This window comes from Monopterus albus, unplaced genomic scaffold (genome assembly GCF_001952655.1).
Source record: "Monopterus albus unplaced genomic scaffold, M_albus_1.0 scaffold134.1, whole genome shotgun sequence".
Classification (NCBI taxonomy): domain Eukaryota; kingdom Metazoa; phylum Chordata; class Actinopteri; order Synbranchiformes; family Synbranchidae; genus Monopterus; species Monopterus albus.
In genome coordinates this window covers 3085952-3101710 of record NW_018128014.1, presented here as the reverse complement: position 1 = coordinate 3101710, position 15759 = coordinate 3085952, and the positions used below count along the sequence as shown (strand labels likewise).

Here is a 15759-nt window from a genome sequence, read left to right as displayed (position 1 = left end):
ACAAAGTCTCACATTTAATAAAACAATCAAAATAGTTTCAGATTAATTTTCTGCTGGATGTTACAAATCTGAGATTATACTCAGCGAGATGTCATAGAACTGAATTATCAACAGCAGCAGAATCACAGAAGCCCAGTGAGCAGGTCAAAGTGGAGCCAAAGCTAAATTTACACCCCGGAAATGGTGAAAGCACAGATGCATCAGAGGACTGTCACAGAGCAAAGTTTAAACATCACAGGGGGATGAATCAAAAGCTCGTCTGCTGTCAGCACAGCTAGGTGTGCTGCTGTTGGCGCTACAGGCCTATTTATAGCCGTCATCCAGACGAGGTTTATAGTGATGCCTTTGCAATGACTCACAGAGCTGTTGACTTGATTGAGGAAGTCCGTTAGTGACTCCCAGCATCGCCACTAATAGAGTCTGCCCGACCAACAGACAGGCAGGAAGAAAGACATAGAGCTGGTGAGACTGGGAGGGAGACCAGAGGAGACTGGGTCTGAGTGTAGGATGGACCTGAGTCAGAGACGAAACGACAGGCTGACGAGATTAAATATCTGGAAACAAAGAAGCTGTTGTGCCAACTAAGAATTTATTGACATAAAAAGGCCATTTAACTGTTTTTCCAGCTGTTTTTTTCCCCCCAACTTAAATTTTCCAGACAGGCTTGTTCAGCGCTGAAGACCACACAGATAAAAGAGCAGGATATTTTCCAAAAATCGACCGTTAAACAGTGAAAATAAAGCTTCAGCCTCAGGATTATGGTGGTGTCTGCTCTGTCTGCGGATCTGAGGGAGCAAAATGCTGAAATGTAAAGTCCACAGCCGTCTCTGCTCTCTGTGGTTCACCACGCTGCTGCTGCTCCAGGTCAGTTTGTTTCTGCTTCAAGATTTACTGATAAATCAAGTGGTTTTTAATGTGGCGCCAACCTGGAAATGTGTGTTTCTGAAGAAATACTGAGAAACTATGTGATTTAAGCTGCTTTTTAGATCATTATCAGCCCCTTTGCATAGTACTGTTGCCGAGACTCTCTCAAAGTGAAACTTATAATCATGTATTTAAGAAAAGCCATTTTTCACTGCTGTCTTTTGCGTGTAGCACAGGTAGCCAACAGATGTCCCTCTATCAAAACAAAGCCACAGCGTCATGTGAAGAACCGACCTACTGTAGCCTACTGTTACACCGTTGTGCTGCTTCCAAATTTATCCTCATTGCCATGAAACTGAAGTTTGTATCACGTGCAGAATGTGGTAGTGAAACAGTGATTTGTCATCTTCTCTATGAGTGTAGGTGAGACAGGCTGTTTTCCTCTGGAGATGAAAACACAGCTTTTTTCTGTTAATTGTCTTTATAGTGGCAAAACAGACTTTATCATGTATCAATAGAAAGATGAAGAGATATGAGTTTAATGGGCAGAAGGACTTGTACACCAGTTTCACTGTGGCTTTGCCAAGCAGTCATTTTGTGGTGGTGTTCATGGAACAGCGTTAACCACGTTTATTTTTCTGCCTAATCTGGGATGTTCACAGATCCTTGCCTTTATTTTAACTTTGACAAAAGCCCTACAAAGTTGGTCTGAGCAAGAAAAACCATGTTAAATAAAGCACATTGTATTGTTTGACACTGGACAGGGGAACCTCGGTGTCATGATGCCAACACTTGTATATAATACATGCTACAGCAACACACGGCAGAGTCTTTGCAACCCAGAGCAGTCAGACTTCTATCTATAAAACTACTTGGTGCTTTAGCAGCACTACGCCGGTTTAAACTTTAAAGAACTGGTGTTAATTATTTAAGTGTAGGGACAAGTGTATATATACCATGATGAACCTGTGCCACAGTGTGCATGGATGGAGCAGTTTCCACTCTTTGTGCTGTGCCAGGCTAAACACAACCTGGACCTTCGTTTGTTCTGGACGTGGAGACGGGAGACGGGAGACGAGCATTTCCTGTGAATATTAAGCCATCGCCCGCTGACAGCGATGTTAGGCTGAGTGTACTTGTGACCATTAAGCTGATTTAAAAGCAGCTTTCAGGTCTCTCTGAACCTGTATTTCAGCTGGACCACTGCTTCGACATCTACAGTCTGAACTGTGTGTAACACTGGTATTTCATTTTCCTCAGCCCCCACTCCCCCCACTTCCTGTCTGTCGCTGCTGCATTGTTGTCTCTGAACTCCTCTGAGCCTCATTATCAGTAAGCGATTACTCTGCTTTGTCCTGCTTTGCAGAATTAAAAGTTATAGAGCTCAGTGCACGCGCGCACGCACTTGCACAAGGCCAGAGGTCGGGTACAATCACACTTCAAATGTGATAACACACCACAAACATTGTAGTTACAGTTGTGTACGTAGCTGCAGACACAATAGTCTGCATGATGCTTCCTTGTTGTCATCAACACACAAGGTTCAGTTTTTTCAGCAAAAATATTCCAGTGTTCAGAGGTGTAGAATTGTTTTTCACACGAGTTTTCAGTTTAAAGGTGTTAAAGGCTTATTTGCCGTTAGTTTCCCTGATACAGATGGATCCAGACAATGGGAAAACTGAAAATAAATAAACTGCTACAATCCCTGAAACAGTCAATAGTGAAGGCGTGATCTGTATTTTCTTTTAGTAAAGAGAGATGTCTCGTGTCTGTGTTAAGCACAGGCCTGGAGACAGGATATGGTTAACTTCAGGTAAACACGGGGGAAACGGCCCGACTCTGCCCCAGGTAAAAACAAAAACACCCAGCAGCGCCTGTAAAGGCTACTGATTAGGCCGAGTAGCACGCTATGTCCTGCTCGTTCAATTCTTACAAACTTTAAAGTGTACGAACAAGTTGTGGTTTTCTGGGGGATTATGTGCCTTTAAATCTGTTTTTAAATATTCAAAATGTGAGAAAATACAGTACTAAGGAAACTGTGCAGGTGCAGCTGATGTGAATGCAGGTGTTTGAGGAACACATTGACTTTTTAAGCTGACTGATGGACACAAGTTTTCTTCATCTTAGCGCCATTTCTCTTGTCTCCTGTCAGGATGTGAGCAGTGCAGCTCCCACAGAGGACCAGTCTGTCCCATGCAGCATCTCTGTGTCGGAGCCAGTGTCCAGTGTGGACTCCATATCACTGACTGTTACCACACCTGGACAGAACTGCTCCTTCACCGTGATGTCGCTGGACACCGGAGCAGATGGCGCCAAGTGTAGAAGAAGAGGAGACAAAGAATTAAAGAATGAGATCAGGGGAAGGGAGCGAGGAGAGGAGGAGGAGGAAGCAAAGGAGAAGCAGGAGGGGAGAGAAAGGAACTACCTGAGAACCAACCAGCTAGGAGTCGAGGATGAAGGGAACAAAGATGTGAGCAATGTTTTCACCTGTGTGTTGGGTCACCTGGAGCCAGGAACCGCCTACGAACTGCAGGTTCGATCCAAGACGGATGGAGAAACAGCCAACCTCACCCTGCACACCAGTAAGTCCTTACCTCTGTTAAAACACAGGACAACCGATCTTGTCTCGAGGTCCTCTTCCCTTGTTTTAGAGCATTCATCACTGTCACGTGGTCTTGATCCATTTGTGGATGTTGCTCAGTTAATAGTCAGTACTTTTGTTCAAAATGGTGGTTTAAATGAATATTTGTTGGTCTTTTTGTGAGTAAAGTGCCCAGAATAATAGAGATTTCCATAGCAGCCAAGCAAACTGCTGATCAAGACTGCACAGGTGCATTTCCACCAGGAAGTTCCTGGAGCCTTTTGTCCAGAAGGTTCCCGGGGGTAAAAGTCCCTTGAGCACAATGAGATTTGATTTCCACGGCAGGAAGATTAAATACATTAGCGAATCAAAAGCATGACGTTGGTAGCGTGCCGTTTGGCATTCAGGCCTCGCGCTGGTTGTCGTTGGACCTCCAGAGGCTTTTTTAGGTGGTGGGGGGAAATGGTTTCTCTGATCAGAAGCTACAGTTTGTGGTTTTCAGACTGTGCTTTAAGACAGTATTGCTTCATATCCATTTGTGACATTTGACATTATAGTTTTTATTTTGCTGATGAAAAATGTAAAACACTTGTATGTAAAATGTTGTTTGTTTACAATTAACAGTGGTCTTCTGCATTAAACCAACTAGACTTGACTGCTGCATCCACATGAACCTGCGACAAGCCACACAGTTACATGTCTGAGACGTCTGAAGTTCAGGAGCCTTGCTCGCAGTGTTTAGTCCAGAGATTCTGTTCTATTGTTTCCATCTCCTCTAACTTCTCATCCTTTGAAGTAAAAGAGCACAGTGTGACCTCCGTGTTGTTTCGAGTGTGTGTGTCTCAGAGTTAATGTCGTGGCGCTTCCCCTCTCTGCAGCAATTTGATTAGCTACAGGAACCCCTGCCCTGCTGAGGGAGAGTGATAGAGCAGTAAAAGTACATCAAAGTGTGTGTGTGTGTGTTGTGTGTCCACGCTGGCCAGCATCCAGAACAGAAGTTGGACCCCGAGTGTGTATTTCCATCATGGGCAGAGCTCAGGGTTCAGCCATTTCCTGCCTCCATTGTTTCTTTGTTCTGTGGGAAGCACTGGGAAAGGGTGTGTGTGTGTGTGTGTGTGTGTGTGTGTGTGTGTGTGTGTGTGTGTGTGTGTGTGTGTGTGTGTGCGAGTGAGAGGAGGAAACAGGGTGTAACTGCACCCAGTCGAGTCCCGACAGCAGCCTTCTCAGAAAACACTTCTTCTTCTGTGGTGTTGGTGCTCTCTGACTATGATCTTCAGTGGTCACATGACCTCTTTGCCTGTTTGAACCAGCCACATGTGCAGCAACGTTCCTGCTTTCTCCACGGTCAAACTACACGAGCGTGGTCTCTGTACAGAGGAAGGTCCGGGCTGCGTTTAGCTTAGCTTAGATTTCCATGCTGTTTCCCAGTTGGTGGGACTTTAATGTGATTTATCTGTTTGGAACATGAGTTCAGCCGGACGGCATGAAAAGGGCCATCGCCTCCAATCTGTGTCATCAGAGCCTGAGCACTCTGGGAGTCCGCTGACACACATGAACACACACATTCCCTGCTTCTCTTCAGATGAGTGCTCCCTGCTTTCCCAGAATTCCTCTCTTAGCGGTCTCTGGGTGAAGTTTGTGTCGCAGCTGGAGCTTCAAACTGAGGTTGAACAATTATCAGGCTGCAGCTCTGCAGCCATTTGCAGACCGACTCTTGATGTTTCTGCCTCCTTGAGCTGCTGCTTCTTTCATGCCTGCATCATCACATGATCAGGAAAGTTATAGATTTTTGACTCTTGGATGCAAACAGTCACTAATTTACAGACAAATCATTCTGTCCTGGTGTTTGATTTTATTTCAATTCCCTCCACACTGAAAACCTCTCGTTTTGTCTCTTGCTGTGAACTGTGCATGTTGTGTCAGGGCCGTCGGTAGTGAGCAGCCTGGCAGTGACCTCCAGGACCTGCAGCAGCCTGGGTCTTTCCTGGCAGGCTGGCCCCGGCAGTACACAGCGCTTCAGGCTGCAGTTGTGGGAGCAACCTGCGAGTCTGCACCGTCCGGGTACGTCTGTCACGCTTAGCTCCTCATGAGAAAAGTGTTGCACAGCTTTTCACAAGGCTTGATGGTAAACTGTCATGTTTAAGATGTATTTGCCTGGTGTGGAACACGTAGGACAGAAACCTTCTGTTCATCGCTACAGCAGAGCAAAATATCTAATTAGCAACTGGCCACATCTCCATTGTCTCATGTAAAGGTTGATGGTTGGTTCCTGGCTGCGACCTTTTGTTTACCTTACCTCCTTTACAGGTCTACTGAAGAATGAGACGCTGGAGAGCACGACAACACAACTCAAGCTCCTCAACCTGACGTCAGGACGGCTGTACAACATTACCATAGTCACGGAGGCTGGCGATCTGCAGAACAGCAGGACGATTGAGGCTCAGACAGGTACAGAGAGAGGAGGGACGACGATGAGAGGACAGATGGAGAGAAGTCTTATATCTGCGCTTTTCTTTTTCTCTAGTGCCCTCTGCTGTTTCCAACCTCACTGTCGACTACTACAACAGCACAAGCTTGTGGTTGTCATGGCAGCCTGAAGGTGACCTGGACATACTAATCGTCACCCTCTCGACCAACGGCACAAGCCAATGGCAAACGACACTTCCTCCGGACGCCACAGAGGTCACCACCAACCAGTTGACTCCCGGCTCGGCTTATCAAGTCGCAGTGGCATCCATGAGTGGCGAGCTGATAAACCAATCAGAAATCACTGTCAGGACAGGTGAGTAGTCCTTCTTTTCATTTCTCTTTCTTTCTTGTCTTTTCTTCATCATGTCTTCACCCTTTGTCCAGCCCCAGCTCCGGCCTCCCTCCTCTTCCTGTCTCCCTCCTCTGAGGGCCTCCTGCTGTCTTGGTCACCCCCTGCTGGACACTGGGAGAACTACTGGTTGTTCCTGTTTGATGGCTCCCAAGAGTTGGTCAGCACCACTGTGGACCGGGACACAGTGAACTTCAGCTTCCCTGGGACAAGACTAACACCTGGGAGGCAGTACAGAGCCGTGCTGAGGGTGGAGAGTGGAGGACTGACAGCAGAGAGCAGCTGTGAGGGAGCCACAGGTCAGACCACTGCAGGACATACTGTAGAACACGAAACACAGAAACATAACCGCACAAACGTAATGCAGCAAATATGTAGAAATGTATCTAAGATCCAGCCACTGCAACAGAAACATGACTAAAACAGAAACGTAAAACAAAAGTTCCTATCCGAGTCCAAAACCCAGCACTGAACAAGCCTGAGTTCAGGATCTCTGTCTGGTTCTCTGCAGCTCCTGCCCCAGTGTCCGACCTCCACATTCGACACTCAGATGAGACCTCACTCAGCGCCATGTGGAGCCACGCCCCCTCTGGGTCACGTGACAGCTACTTCCTCACAATTTGCCATGGTAACCATTCAGCCCGCCATAAGATTTCAAAACCTATAAAAATATCAGGTGAATATTTTTTTTTTTTTTTTTTAGTAATGCAGTAGTTATTATTATTGCGTCCTGTGTCTTGCAGGTAATGTCACCATGGATATGAGGGAGGTGGAGCCAAACATGAGGGAGTGCACATTCAATGTGCTCACACCTGGGAGACAGTACACCATCACCGTGACAACCAGGAGTGGGAAACTGAACACCTCTGTGTCTTTGGAGGGAAGGACGGGTGTGTGTTTTTGAGTCGGTCCTTGTGGGGACAGAAACCTTATTTCTGTTGTAGCGAGCACTTAGAGAAACCTATTGGTGCACTTTCAGACTCTTATGGAGAAACCCTTTATTTTATGTAAGTGGTCTATTGAGGGCTAAGAACAGCTGAAATTAGCTTGTTCTAATAAATGTTTTATTTTGGGGAATTTGTGGGACTGTGATTTACAGCGTATTTCTAGTACATATTATGGAGTTTAAGTCAGGTACCTTTTTTGGCTCAGTGCCATTAACCTTGGCAATTTTAGGCCAGAAAAACATCAATCAATGTAGAACATACAATAATTTAAGAGAACAGGCCTGAGAAAAAGGGCTGTGTAGTGAAGTACAGCTGTCGAATCAACAAATGACTTTAGTACAGTTCAGTGAATTAAATGTGGAATATTGTGAAGTTATTCGGTCATTTTACGGACTTGATTATTAGCAGTTAATTCTTAGGACGCTGTTGAAGGCCCTGGTGCGTGACTGTGCTGACTGGCCGGTGTGTTTGTGTGTTGCAGTTCCCATGGCGTTGCGTGCCATCACTCTGAGTAGCTCAGGAGTCGACAGCCTCCAGGCATCATGGGAAAAACCACCAGGAGACGTGGACTCGTACTCGTTGACGTTGCTGCAGGGCAGGTTTGTGTGTGTGAGCGTGGAAGCCGAGTTGTTGGGGACATCTTGTCGTCTGTCTTCTCCAGAGTTTGACAAGACGATGGGGAGCGCCGTCCGACAAGTCCAGAGCTGAGAGTCAGATTATTCTTGACCTGAGAAACATCAGCTGTTAAACAGTATCTCAGGGTCCATTTAGTAGCTGTTGTGGAGCTTTTGATTGTATCACATGACCATGAAAATATACAGTAGATGCTGCCGTTTACTTTGTACTGAGTACTGTAAGGATGTGTCATCCTTACTGGGTTGAAAGCCGTGACACCCAGCCATCTCTCCTCGTGTACGTGTACATTTACATGACTGTGGACACATCACTGTCCTTCTCCTCCACAGTGTTGTGGTTCACAACTACAGCGTCTCAGTCGGCTCTTCTTCTCTGATGCTGTCCAGTTTAACGCCCGGCGCCCTCTACAGGCGAGCGGGGGGCTGCAGTCTAAACCCACCAGTCTGGAGGGACGCACAGGTGAGATGCTGGAGCTTCTCTTCTCCTTGTATTTAGTTATTTAGGACTGATTATTTCCTAACATGTTAGTTTTCTGGGGGAAAAGTCCATAAATAGCAGCAATCACAGGGAACATACACTGCTCCTTGGGAAAACAGCCCATGATGTAAACCTGCACATATATATTCATTTACTTTTGGAAGCTTGGTCATATTTGTTGAATTGTTTGCTATCTGGTCACTGACTAAACACTGTACACTTACACACTGTAATGTAGTTAAAAGCAGACATTCATGTTTACTAATGCATGAATTAACTCTCACTCCTCCTGTGGACAGACATAAGTGGACGCTGCTGTATAAACACTTTAGTAGGAGTAATTAACAGTATTTTTAAACACATTTCAAGGACATTACTAGGAAATTACCAGTAAAAGAAAGTCTTACCACTTTTTGTGTTTAATCTTTGATAGTTTTCATACATGCATTTGTTCATTTACATTCCAAAATCATAGTTACTGTAAATACTATCACTGAGCCTTCAAAATCAAATTTTGCTATTTGTGCTAAAAGCTGCCACTTGAGCCAGAACATTTCAACCTGACTTTTCTGTTAAAAACGGACCAAATTCCCAGAAGGCCCCAGCTCCAGTTATCGTCACGCTACAGACGTCATCACTGTGGCATTAACGGAAAGAAAGAAGAGATGTTAGCACAGTTTCTCACTGAGATTTGTGAGAAACAAAGGTATTGACAAACACAAAAAGTGAATGTTTCTTTTCAGCAGCGACTAGAATGGTTGTTATTGTTCAAGAAGCCAGAAGAAAATACACGCACTCCTCCGGTTACGCAAGACTGTTTGGTTGCTGGTCAGTCAGACTTTTGTCTAGACACAACCTTCCCAACACATTTAGCTGCTGTTAACAGGAAAAACTCGGTGACCCCCCCCCAACCAAACAACGAACAGAGTGCGAACAAAGAGTTTACAGAGTGTTACTGTCTGACAATGTCCTGTCACGACCGTCTGCTTCACTGTCACTTAACAAGCGACTTGGTGGAACCGTTCGTTTTTGGATGCTTGGAAAACACATCAGAGAAAATGTTGTTACAGTAAATGCCATTAACATCCAAATAACCTGCATATTTAGACCTATAGACAACGGGTTTGACTTGTTAATGAATCATTTTCATATTTCTGAGCTAATCATCATCACATACATCTGTAAAAATGTCCATTTTAAATTATAGCGCTCTCCTATAAACACTTTTTCACCTCTTCTTTTCACTGTGCTACACGCTGTTTTCTGTTAAAAGTAAGATTCCTGATGGATGCTCACATCATTTGTCATTTTATTTCTTAAAATTATAATCAAAAGTCATCACCAGAGGAAATTTGTTAGAAATAGTTTCATCATCTCACCCAACCAGTGAGTTTAAAAGTCAGGGTTGCTAAGTGTTAGAGCTCCAGAGGTTAACAACTGCTCTGTGTGTATGATGATATCGGAGAGCTTTCGAACAATGGTCTAAATACCAAAAGGCAGGAATGTTCCACACAAAAACGCCCTGCTCAAAGGTTTTCCTGCACACAAACACACACCCTTTGTACATCTATCTTTGTGAGGGCGCTCACTGCCATAACACCTACGCTACATGCCTAACCCCAAACCCTAAGCTACACCTGGTTCTAACCTGGACCTAAAATAAGTCTGAACCCTCAAACGGCCTCCTCAAGGTGCGAGGACCAGACAACGTCCTCACAACAATGTTTTCAAGCTGCAGTTTGTCCACGCAGCACACAAAAACACACACACCTATTGTTCCCACAGAATGTCCCAGTTATTTTCTGGACAGACTGTGTGTGTTCACATGCCAGCCAATCAGCACTCAGGCTAACAATAACACACCCTTCCCCCCAGCACCCCCAGATTACTTTTGTAAGTTGATGTACTGCACCACCTCTTCATAGTTCCAAATAGCAGTGCTGCCCCCGGTGGTCATTTGCAGTACAGTACACATTTTCCCTGCGTGCTGCCATTATGCTGTAAAAATAATGTTGATTGTTACTTTTCCTATCAAGCGATTCATTTTGTGGAGGCTTTGTTTGGAAAGTTTACCTGGATTTTTACTGTGTGACATCGTCAACAGCACTACAGATGTTTTACTGAAACAAATTTACATGTGACTAAAGTCTCAAAGTGCCTTTAAAAACTCTTCTACTCATTCAAATAAACAAATAATAATGCTTTAGTAAGATTATGACAAGGATGTTTGTATAAATAACAGTTTATCTAAACTGTTTATTGTATTTATTTTTATTTAACAGTTAGGTACTCTAATGTAATTCTCATTTTTTAAGTTTTATATATTTGGCCTGACTTTTCAGAGACATGCTAAGGATCTTTAATGCCACAGTAAAATAAATCAATAAATAAAATCTATTTCCTTTTAGCCCCAGCATCTGTCTCTGAGGTAACTGTTGCTAACGGTGGCAGATCAGATGCTCTGCTGGTGTCATGGCGACCAGCGGTGGGCATGGTGGACAGCTACCTGGTTTGTCTTCAGGACGGGAGTCGAACCGTTCACACACTCGCCGTGTCGCACTCCTCACCACCACAGTGCTCCTTCAGGTCTCTGGTCGCTGGGCGACTGTACTCGGTTGTCATAGTCACGAGGAGCGGCAGTCTGGAGAATGCCACCATGACTCGAGCACGAACACGTAAGAGCAGATTATGTTTCCTGCTAGATTTGTTAAATTTTTTTTTTGTTTCTGTTTGGGTTTACTCTTCTATTTACATTTCAGTTGATCAGCTTTGGAGTTCATGCTTATTTACATTTGTTTATTTGTGAATGTGTTACATTTCCACTGATAAATTTTCTGAAGTCACTGCTAAACAAAACACATTTCGTTAAGCTTAAAGTCCGTCCATCCATCCATTATCTATACTGCTTATCCTAATGAGGTGGGAGCAATTTAGAGTCGCCAATCAGTTTAAATTTACTGTGAGCATCTGTGGTAGCGTTAAAACATTTGTATATTGTTTGATTATTCTTGGTCTGTTTTGCAGAACCTGCAACTGTGCAAAGCCCAACAGCTGTCCACTCTGCAAGAGACGACTTCCTCAGGGTGTGTTTGTCACTAACGTTTTAAGCTTATTTAGGTTAGTTAGTATCTGTTTGCTTAAGAACAGAATCGTGGTCTTGTTGTACTTACAGCCTCCGTAAACATCTGACATATAAGTTCTCATAGTAAAATGATCACTTATCAGACCCACAGATGTCTCCTGGGTGTTTGAAACAAACACTAGCATAGTATTTCTCAACCTTTTTGGCTTGTCAGCCTTCAAGACATACACTACACTACTCCTGCTACACAGATTAGATCCTCGGTGTAGTGGAGCTATGAGCAGCTCAACTGAAGTAGATTTTTCCTCTCAAGGTTTTTTACCAGATTTAAGAGCTAACTGCAAATCACCTTTAAATCCAAGTACATGTTGTACCTTCGTTTATAGAGTATTCTGCAGTATGCTACGTACCCTCAGTAGTACTGACGTTTTGTTGCTTCTGTGCTGTGTGTTCAGGTGTACTGGCGACATGCAGCTGGAGATGTGGACCGTTATGTGGTTCTGATCCAGTACAACCACAGCGTGCTGCAGAACAAGAGCGTCTCCGCCGGACACAACGAGTGCGTGTTCTCATCTCTGATGCCAGGCAGACTCTACACCATCACCGTGGAAACCTGGAGTGGCGACTACGTCAGCAGCGTCTCCATCGATGGACGCACCTGTGAGTCGGAAACCAGAGAAGCAAGTGTGAATTGTGTTTGGTGTCTATTTTGATCAATGATTTTAAGTCGCAGCTCTTCTTCAGTTCCAGCAGCTGTGGCAAATCTGTCGCTCGGCGACGCAGGAACAGGTGATCTGACTGTCACCTGGAGCCCCGCCCCTGGAGATGTGGACCACTATGAGGTGTGACGTTTGACCATCTTACTCCTGTTTTCACCACAGAGTGAGACACAGTGATGATGTCTTTGTGTCTCTTTCCTTTTATTTAACAGCAACCAGCTGGCCTCATGTCCTTTTTAAACTGTTAAACTCTCCTTCTCTAATGTGATGATTTAATATTTATTGGTCCATCCACTGAGACCTTCACTTGAAAGATTCAACAGAAACAAGCCTCCATTATTTTTTATTTCCTTAAGTTCCCATTAAATTTTTTCCCAAAAATTAAACATTCTCAGGCACCACCCCAGGCAACGCAGGTCACATCCCACCTCTCTCTCACACTTTGTTGTGGCTCACTCTGAGCCCGTCCTGCTCCTCCCACAGCTGCCTGTTCTTTCAGTGCTCACTCCACTGAGTGGCTGCAGTCGCCCACAGAAACGAAATATGAAATCTGACTGTGGCAAAGATTTAACAAATGGGAGAAGCCGGCGGCTGAGTTTCACTAATCTGCAGGACGCCATGAAACTGTGATGATCGGTCATATTTAACCACTTGTCTCCAGGTCACTCTACTCTTCAACGACACTCGGGTTTTCCCTCCGGTCACATTGGGCAGCGAGGTGCAACATCACCAACTGACCTCTCTGACCCCTGGGCGCCTTTATAAGATCGTGGTGTCAACGTTCAGCGGATCAAACCAGAGAGCGCAGTTCATCGAGGGGCGGACAGGTAGGACGGCGGCGCAGCAACTTCCCATAAAACATCACAGATACGTTTCTCCTCCGACTGCACTTTGAAATGCAACACATCTCTCGACTTCACTTCTCTCCAGTTCCTAGTGCAGTAGGAAACCTCCACCTGGACCCTCAGCCCGGTCTGATGGATTCAGCTGGAGGGCTGCTGGTCTCCTGGACACCTGGAGACGGAGACCTGGACATGTACATTGTCTCCCTGTCAGCTCCGGTGAGTTGCAGTGCACATACCAGATTCACACTGGGAGAACAAATCCAGCAGTAGATGATTGGCTGATGGATGAACACCCCACTGTCACTTGGTGGAAAGTAGCTAAGTACATTTACTTAAGTTCAGTTTTGAGGTATTTCTGTTTTGTTTTTCAAATGACACAGCACTTCATCATTTCCTGTTTGCAGGACGGTGCTGTTGTCGAGACTCGTCGCGTCCCCAAACACGTCACCTCCCTGGACTTCCTGGGTCTGATCCCAGGCCACGCCTACACCATCACCATCCAGTCGCTGAGCGGGGAGCTGATCAATAGCAACACAGCCACCAGCAGGACGGGTAAGAAGCTGATTCATATAAATGTTGTTACTTCGCTTCACTGACTTTTGAGGAAACCTGTGTTGTACTGTGTGTGCTTGCCCTCCAGCACCGGCCAGAGTCACGGCCCTGCAGGCCGACAACGACCACACCACCCACAGTCTCACCGTCAGCTGGGAGAGGATGACGGCTACAGTCTGCAGTTATTGGATGAAGCTGACGTTGTCGTGGCCAATCGGTCGGCCCCTATGGAGAGTCGGAGCGAACTGCTGGATGGTCTGACCTCAGGGAAGTGGTACCGGGTTAGGGTGGTGACGCTGAGCGGCGGCGTCCCATCGCTGGAGGCCACAGCAGAAGGACAAACTCGTGAGTCAGTGCATTCATTTAGTAGAAGCATGTGTCCAAACCAAGAGAGTTTTCACACCTGATGGGAGGGATGTTTGCTCAAGGACACCGGGTTCAAACCACAAACACATTTGTCTCAAAAACTAAAGGAAGGAGTCACACTGGAATTCATCCTAATTCTTTTTTGTTTCCCTAAACTGTTAAAGTTTGTAAAGGTTATCTCTCGGTCGACAGTGGTGCTCTGCTGTGTCGTCGTAGGAATCCGTCATCTGTCAATCAAATTTCAGTGCATTTGAAGCAGTTTGTATCTAGAAGGCATTGTACAACACTAGATGGTGTGATTTTAGCATCTAGAGTTGTGCAGCTCAGACTCAGCACTGTGCCTCGTGGGTTGATATACAGATGCATTTGACAGTAATAAAGATGAATACAAGAGTTCAGAGCTCCTGACTTCTGAGGTGGCAAAGCCCGTTTTTCTCTCTCCACTTGACTCGGATCCTCCTCCATGTCTGACCCAGGTCCGGCTGCCGTTGGTAATCTCACGGTCACTTCAGCCAACACCTCCTCTCTCACCTTCTCCTGGCGTCCCTCGGACGGCCGCGTCGACATCTACGACATGTCACTTTACGCTGTCGCTGAGTTAACGACCAATCACAGACAGGCCGCTGCAGCGAGCAGCAAGGAGCATTACCAGGTGGGATTAAAATATTGCATGTAAATATTTTACTGCATTTGATGTACATTAACACCATCTCCTGTCACCTTGTTATCAATAATGCACTCAGTTCAGTTTAGCAGTTTTTAGGAACACCTGCCTGAAGCTAATGCAGGCTGACAGGCCCGCGTTGAGGCTAGGCTAACTAGCAGGAACCCCTCTCAGGCTACAGGTTTACACCCCCTTAATGTGAAATGACAAAAGTAAAACAAGGATTTTTTTTCTCTCATCAGCATAATATTTAATGCACGTTCAGCTGGTACATCAACAGAAGTAACAAAAATAGTTGGAGTAAAATAATGGAAACCATATCAGTGCTAAAGTCTCTAACACTCTGTACGTCCTCCCTAACCTCCTGCGACCTCTGTGGGCTCCCTCTGAGCAGCATTTGGATCCTCTCAGCTGTAATTTTAGCCTGGTTTTCATGGCAGACATGTTCCAAGACGACCACATTGCTTGGTTGCCTGCTCTGTACAGCCCTCTTCAAATTGATCCACAGCACTTCAGTGAAACTTAAGTCTGGACACCGAGACAGCCATGTTAACATTCACCTTATGTTTTTTTAAACCATCCCTGAGTTAACTTTGTGCTTTGGGTCATTGAAGGATCCACTGCCTCCTCATTTTTAGCTTTCTGACTGATGCTAGGAGGCTTTGCTTTAAAATCCTCTGACACTGGGCGGCATTCATTCTTCCTTCCACTTAATGTAGATGTACACCCCCAAAACAGCCTCCACCATGTTGGACTGTGGGAGTGGCATTCTTCTCCTCGTAGGGAGGGTTTTCTCACCACACATACAGTGAGGAACAGAAGTATTTGAACACCCTGCGATTTTGCAAGTTCTCCCACTTAGAAATCATGGAGGGGTCTGAAATTCACATTGTAGGCGCATTCCCACTCTGAGAGACAGAATTTTAAAAAAAATTTCAGGAAATCACATTGTATGATTTTTAAAGAATTTATTTGTCTTGCACTGCTGAACATAAGTATTTGAACACCTGAGAAAATCAGTGTTAATATTTGGTACAGAAACCTTTGTTTGCAATTACAGAGGTCAAACGTTTCCTGTAGTTCTTGACCAGGTTTGCACACACTGCAACAGGGATTTTGGCCCACTCCTCCACACAGATCTCCTCTAGATCTGTCAGGTTTCGGGGCTGTCGCTGAGCAACGCAGAGTTTAAGCTCCCTCCAAAGATG

General features: G+C 45.3%; 1 protein-coding gene across 1 annotated transcript in view; it reads left to right on the top strand.

The window, feature by feature from the left end:
• The first annotated feature begins 258 nt into the window (after positions 1-258).
• ptprb (protein tyrosine phosphatase receptor type b) overlaps positions 259-15759 on the top strand; it is a 43334-nt gene continuing 27833 nt past the window's right edge. Inside the window, 21 exon segments of the mRNA XM_020613430.1 lie at positions 259-864; positions 3017-3446; positions 5369-5506; positions 5753-5893; positions 5970-6227; positions 6299-6562; positions 6775-6891; positions 7007-7153; positions 7692-7809; positions 8176-8257; positions 8260-8305; positions 10732-10998; positions 11348-11406; positions 11861-12065; positions 12150-12247; positions 12786-12951; positions 13055-13185; positions 13374-13521; positions 13610-13678; positions 13681-13866; positions 14364-14539. Of these exon segments, the coding sequence (XP_020469086.1) occupies positions 799-864; positions 3017-3446; positions 5369-5506; positions 5753-5893; positions 5970-6227; positions 6299-6562; positions 6775-6891; positions 7007-7153; positions 7692-7809; positions 8176-8257; positions 8260-8305; positions 10732-10998; positions 11348-11406; positions 11861-12065; positions 12150-12247; positions 12786-12951; positions 13055-13185; positions 13374-13521; positions 13610-13678; positions 13681-13866; positions 14364-14539 (3312 nt within the window). The 5' untranslated portion in view covers positions 259-798.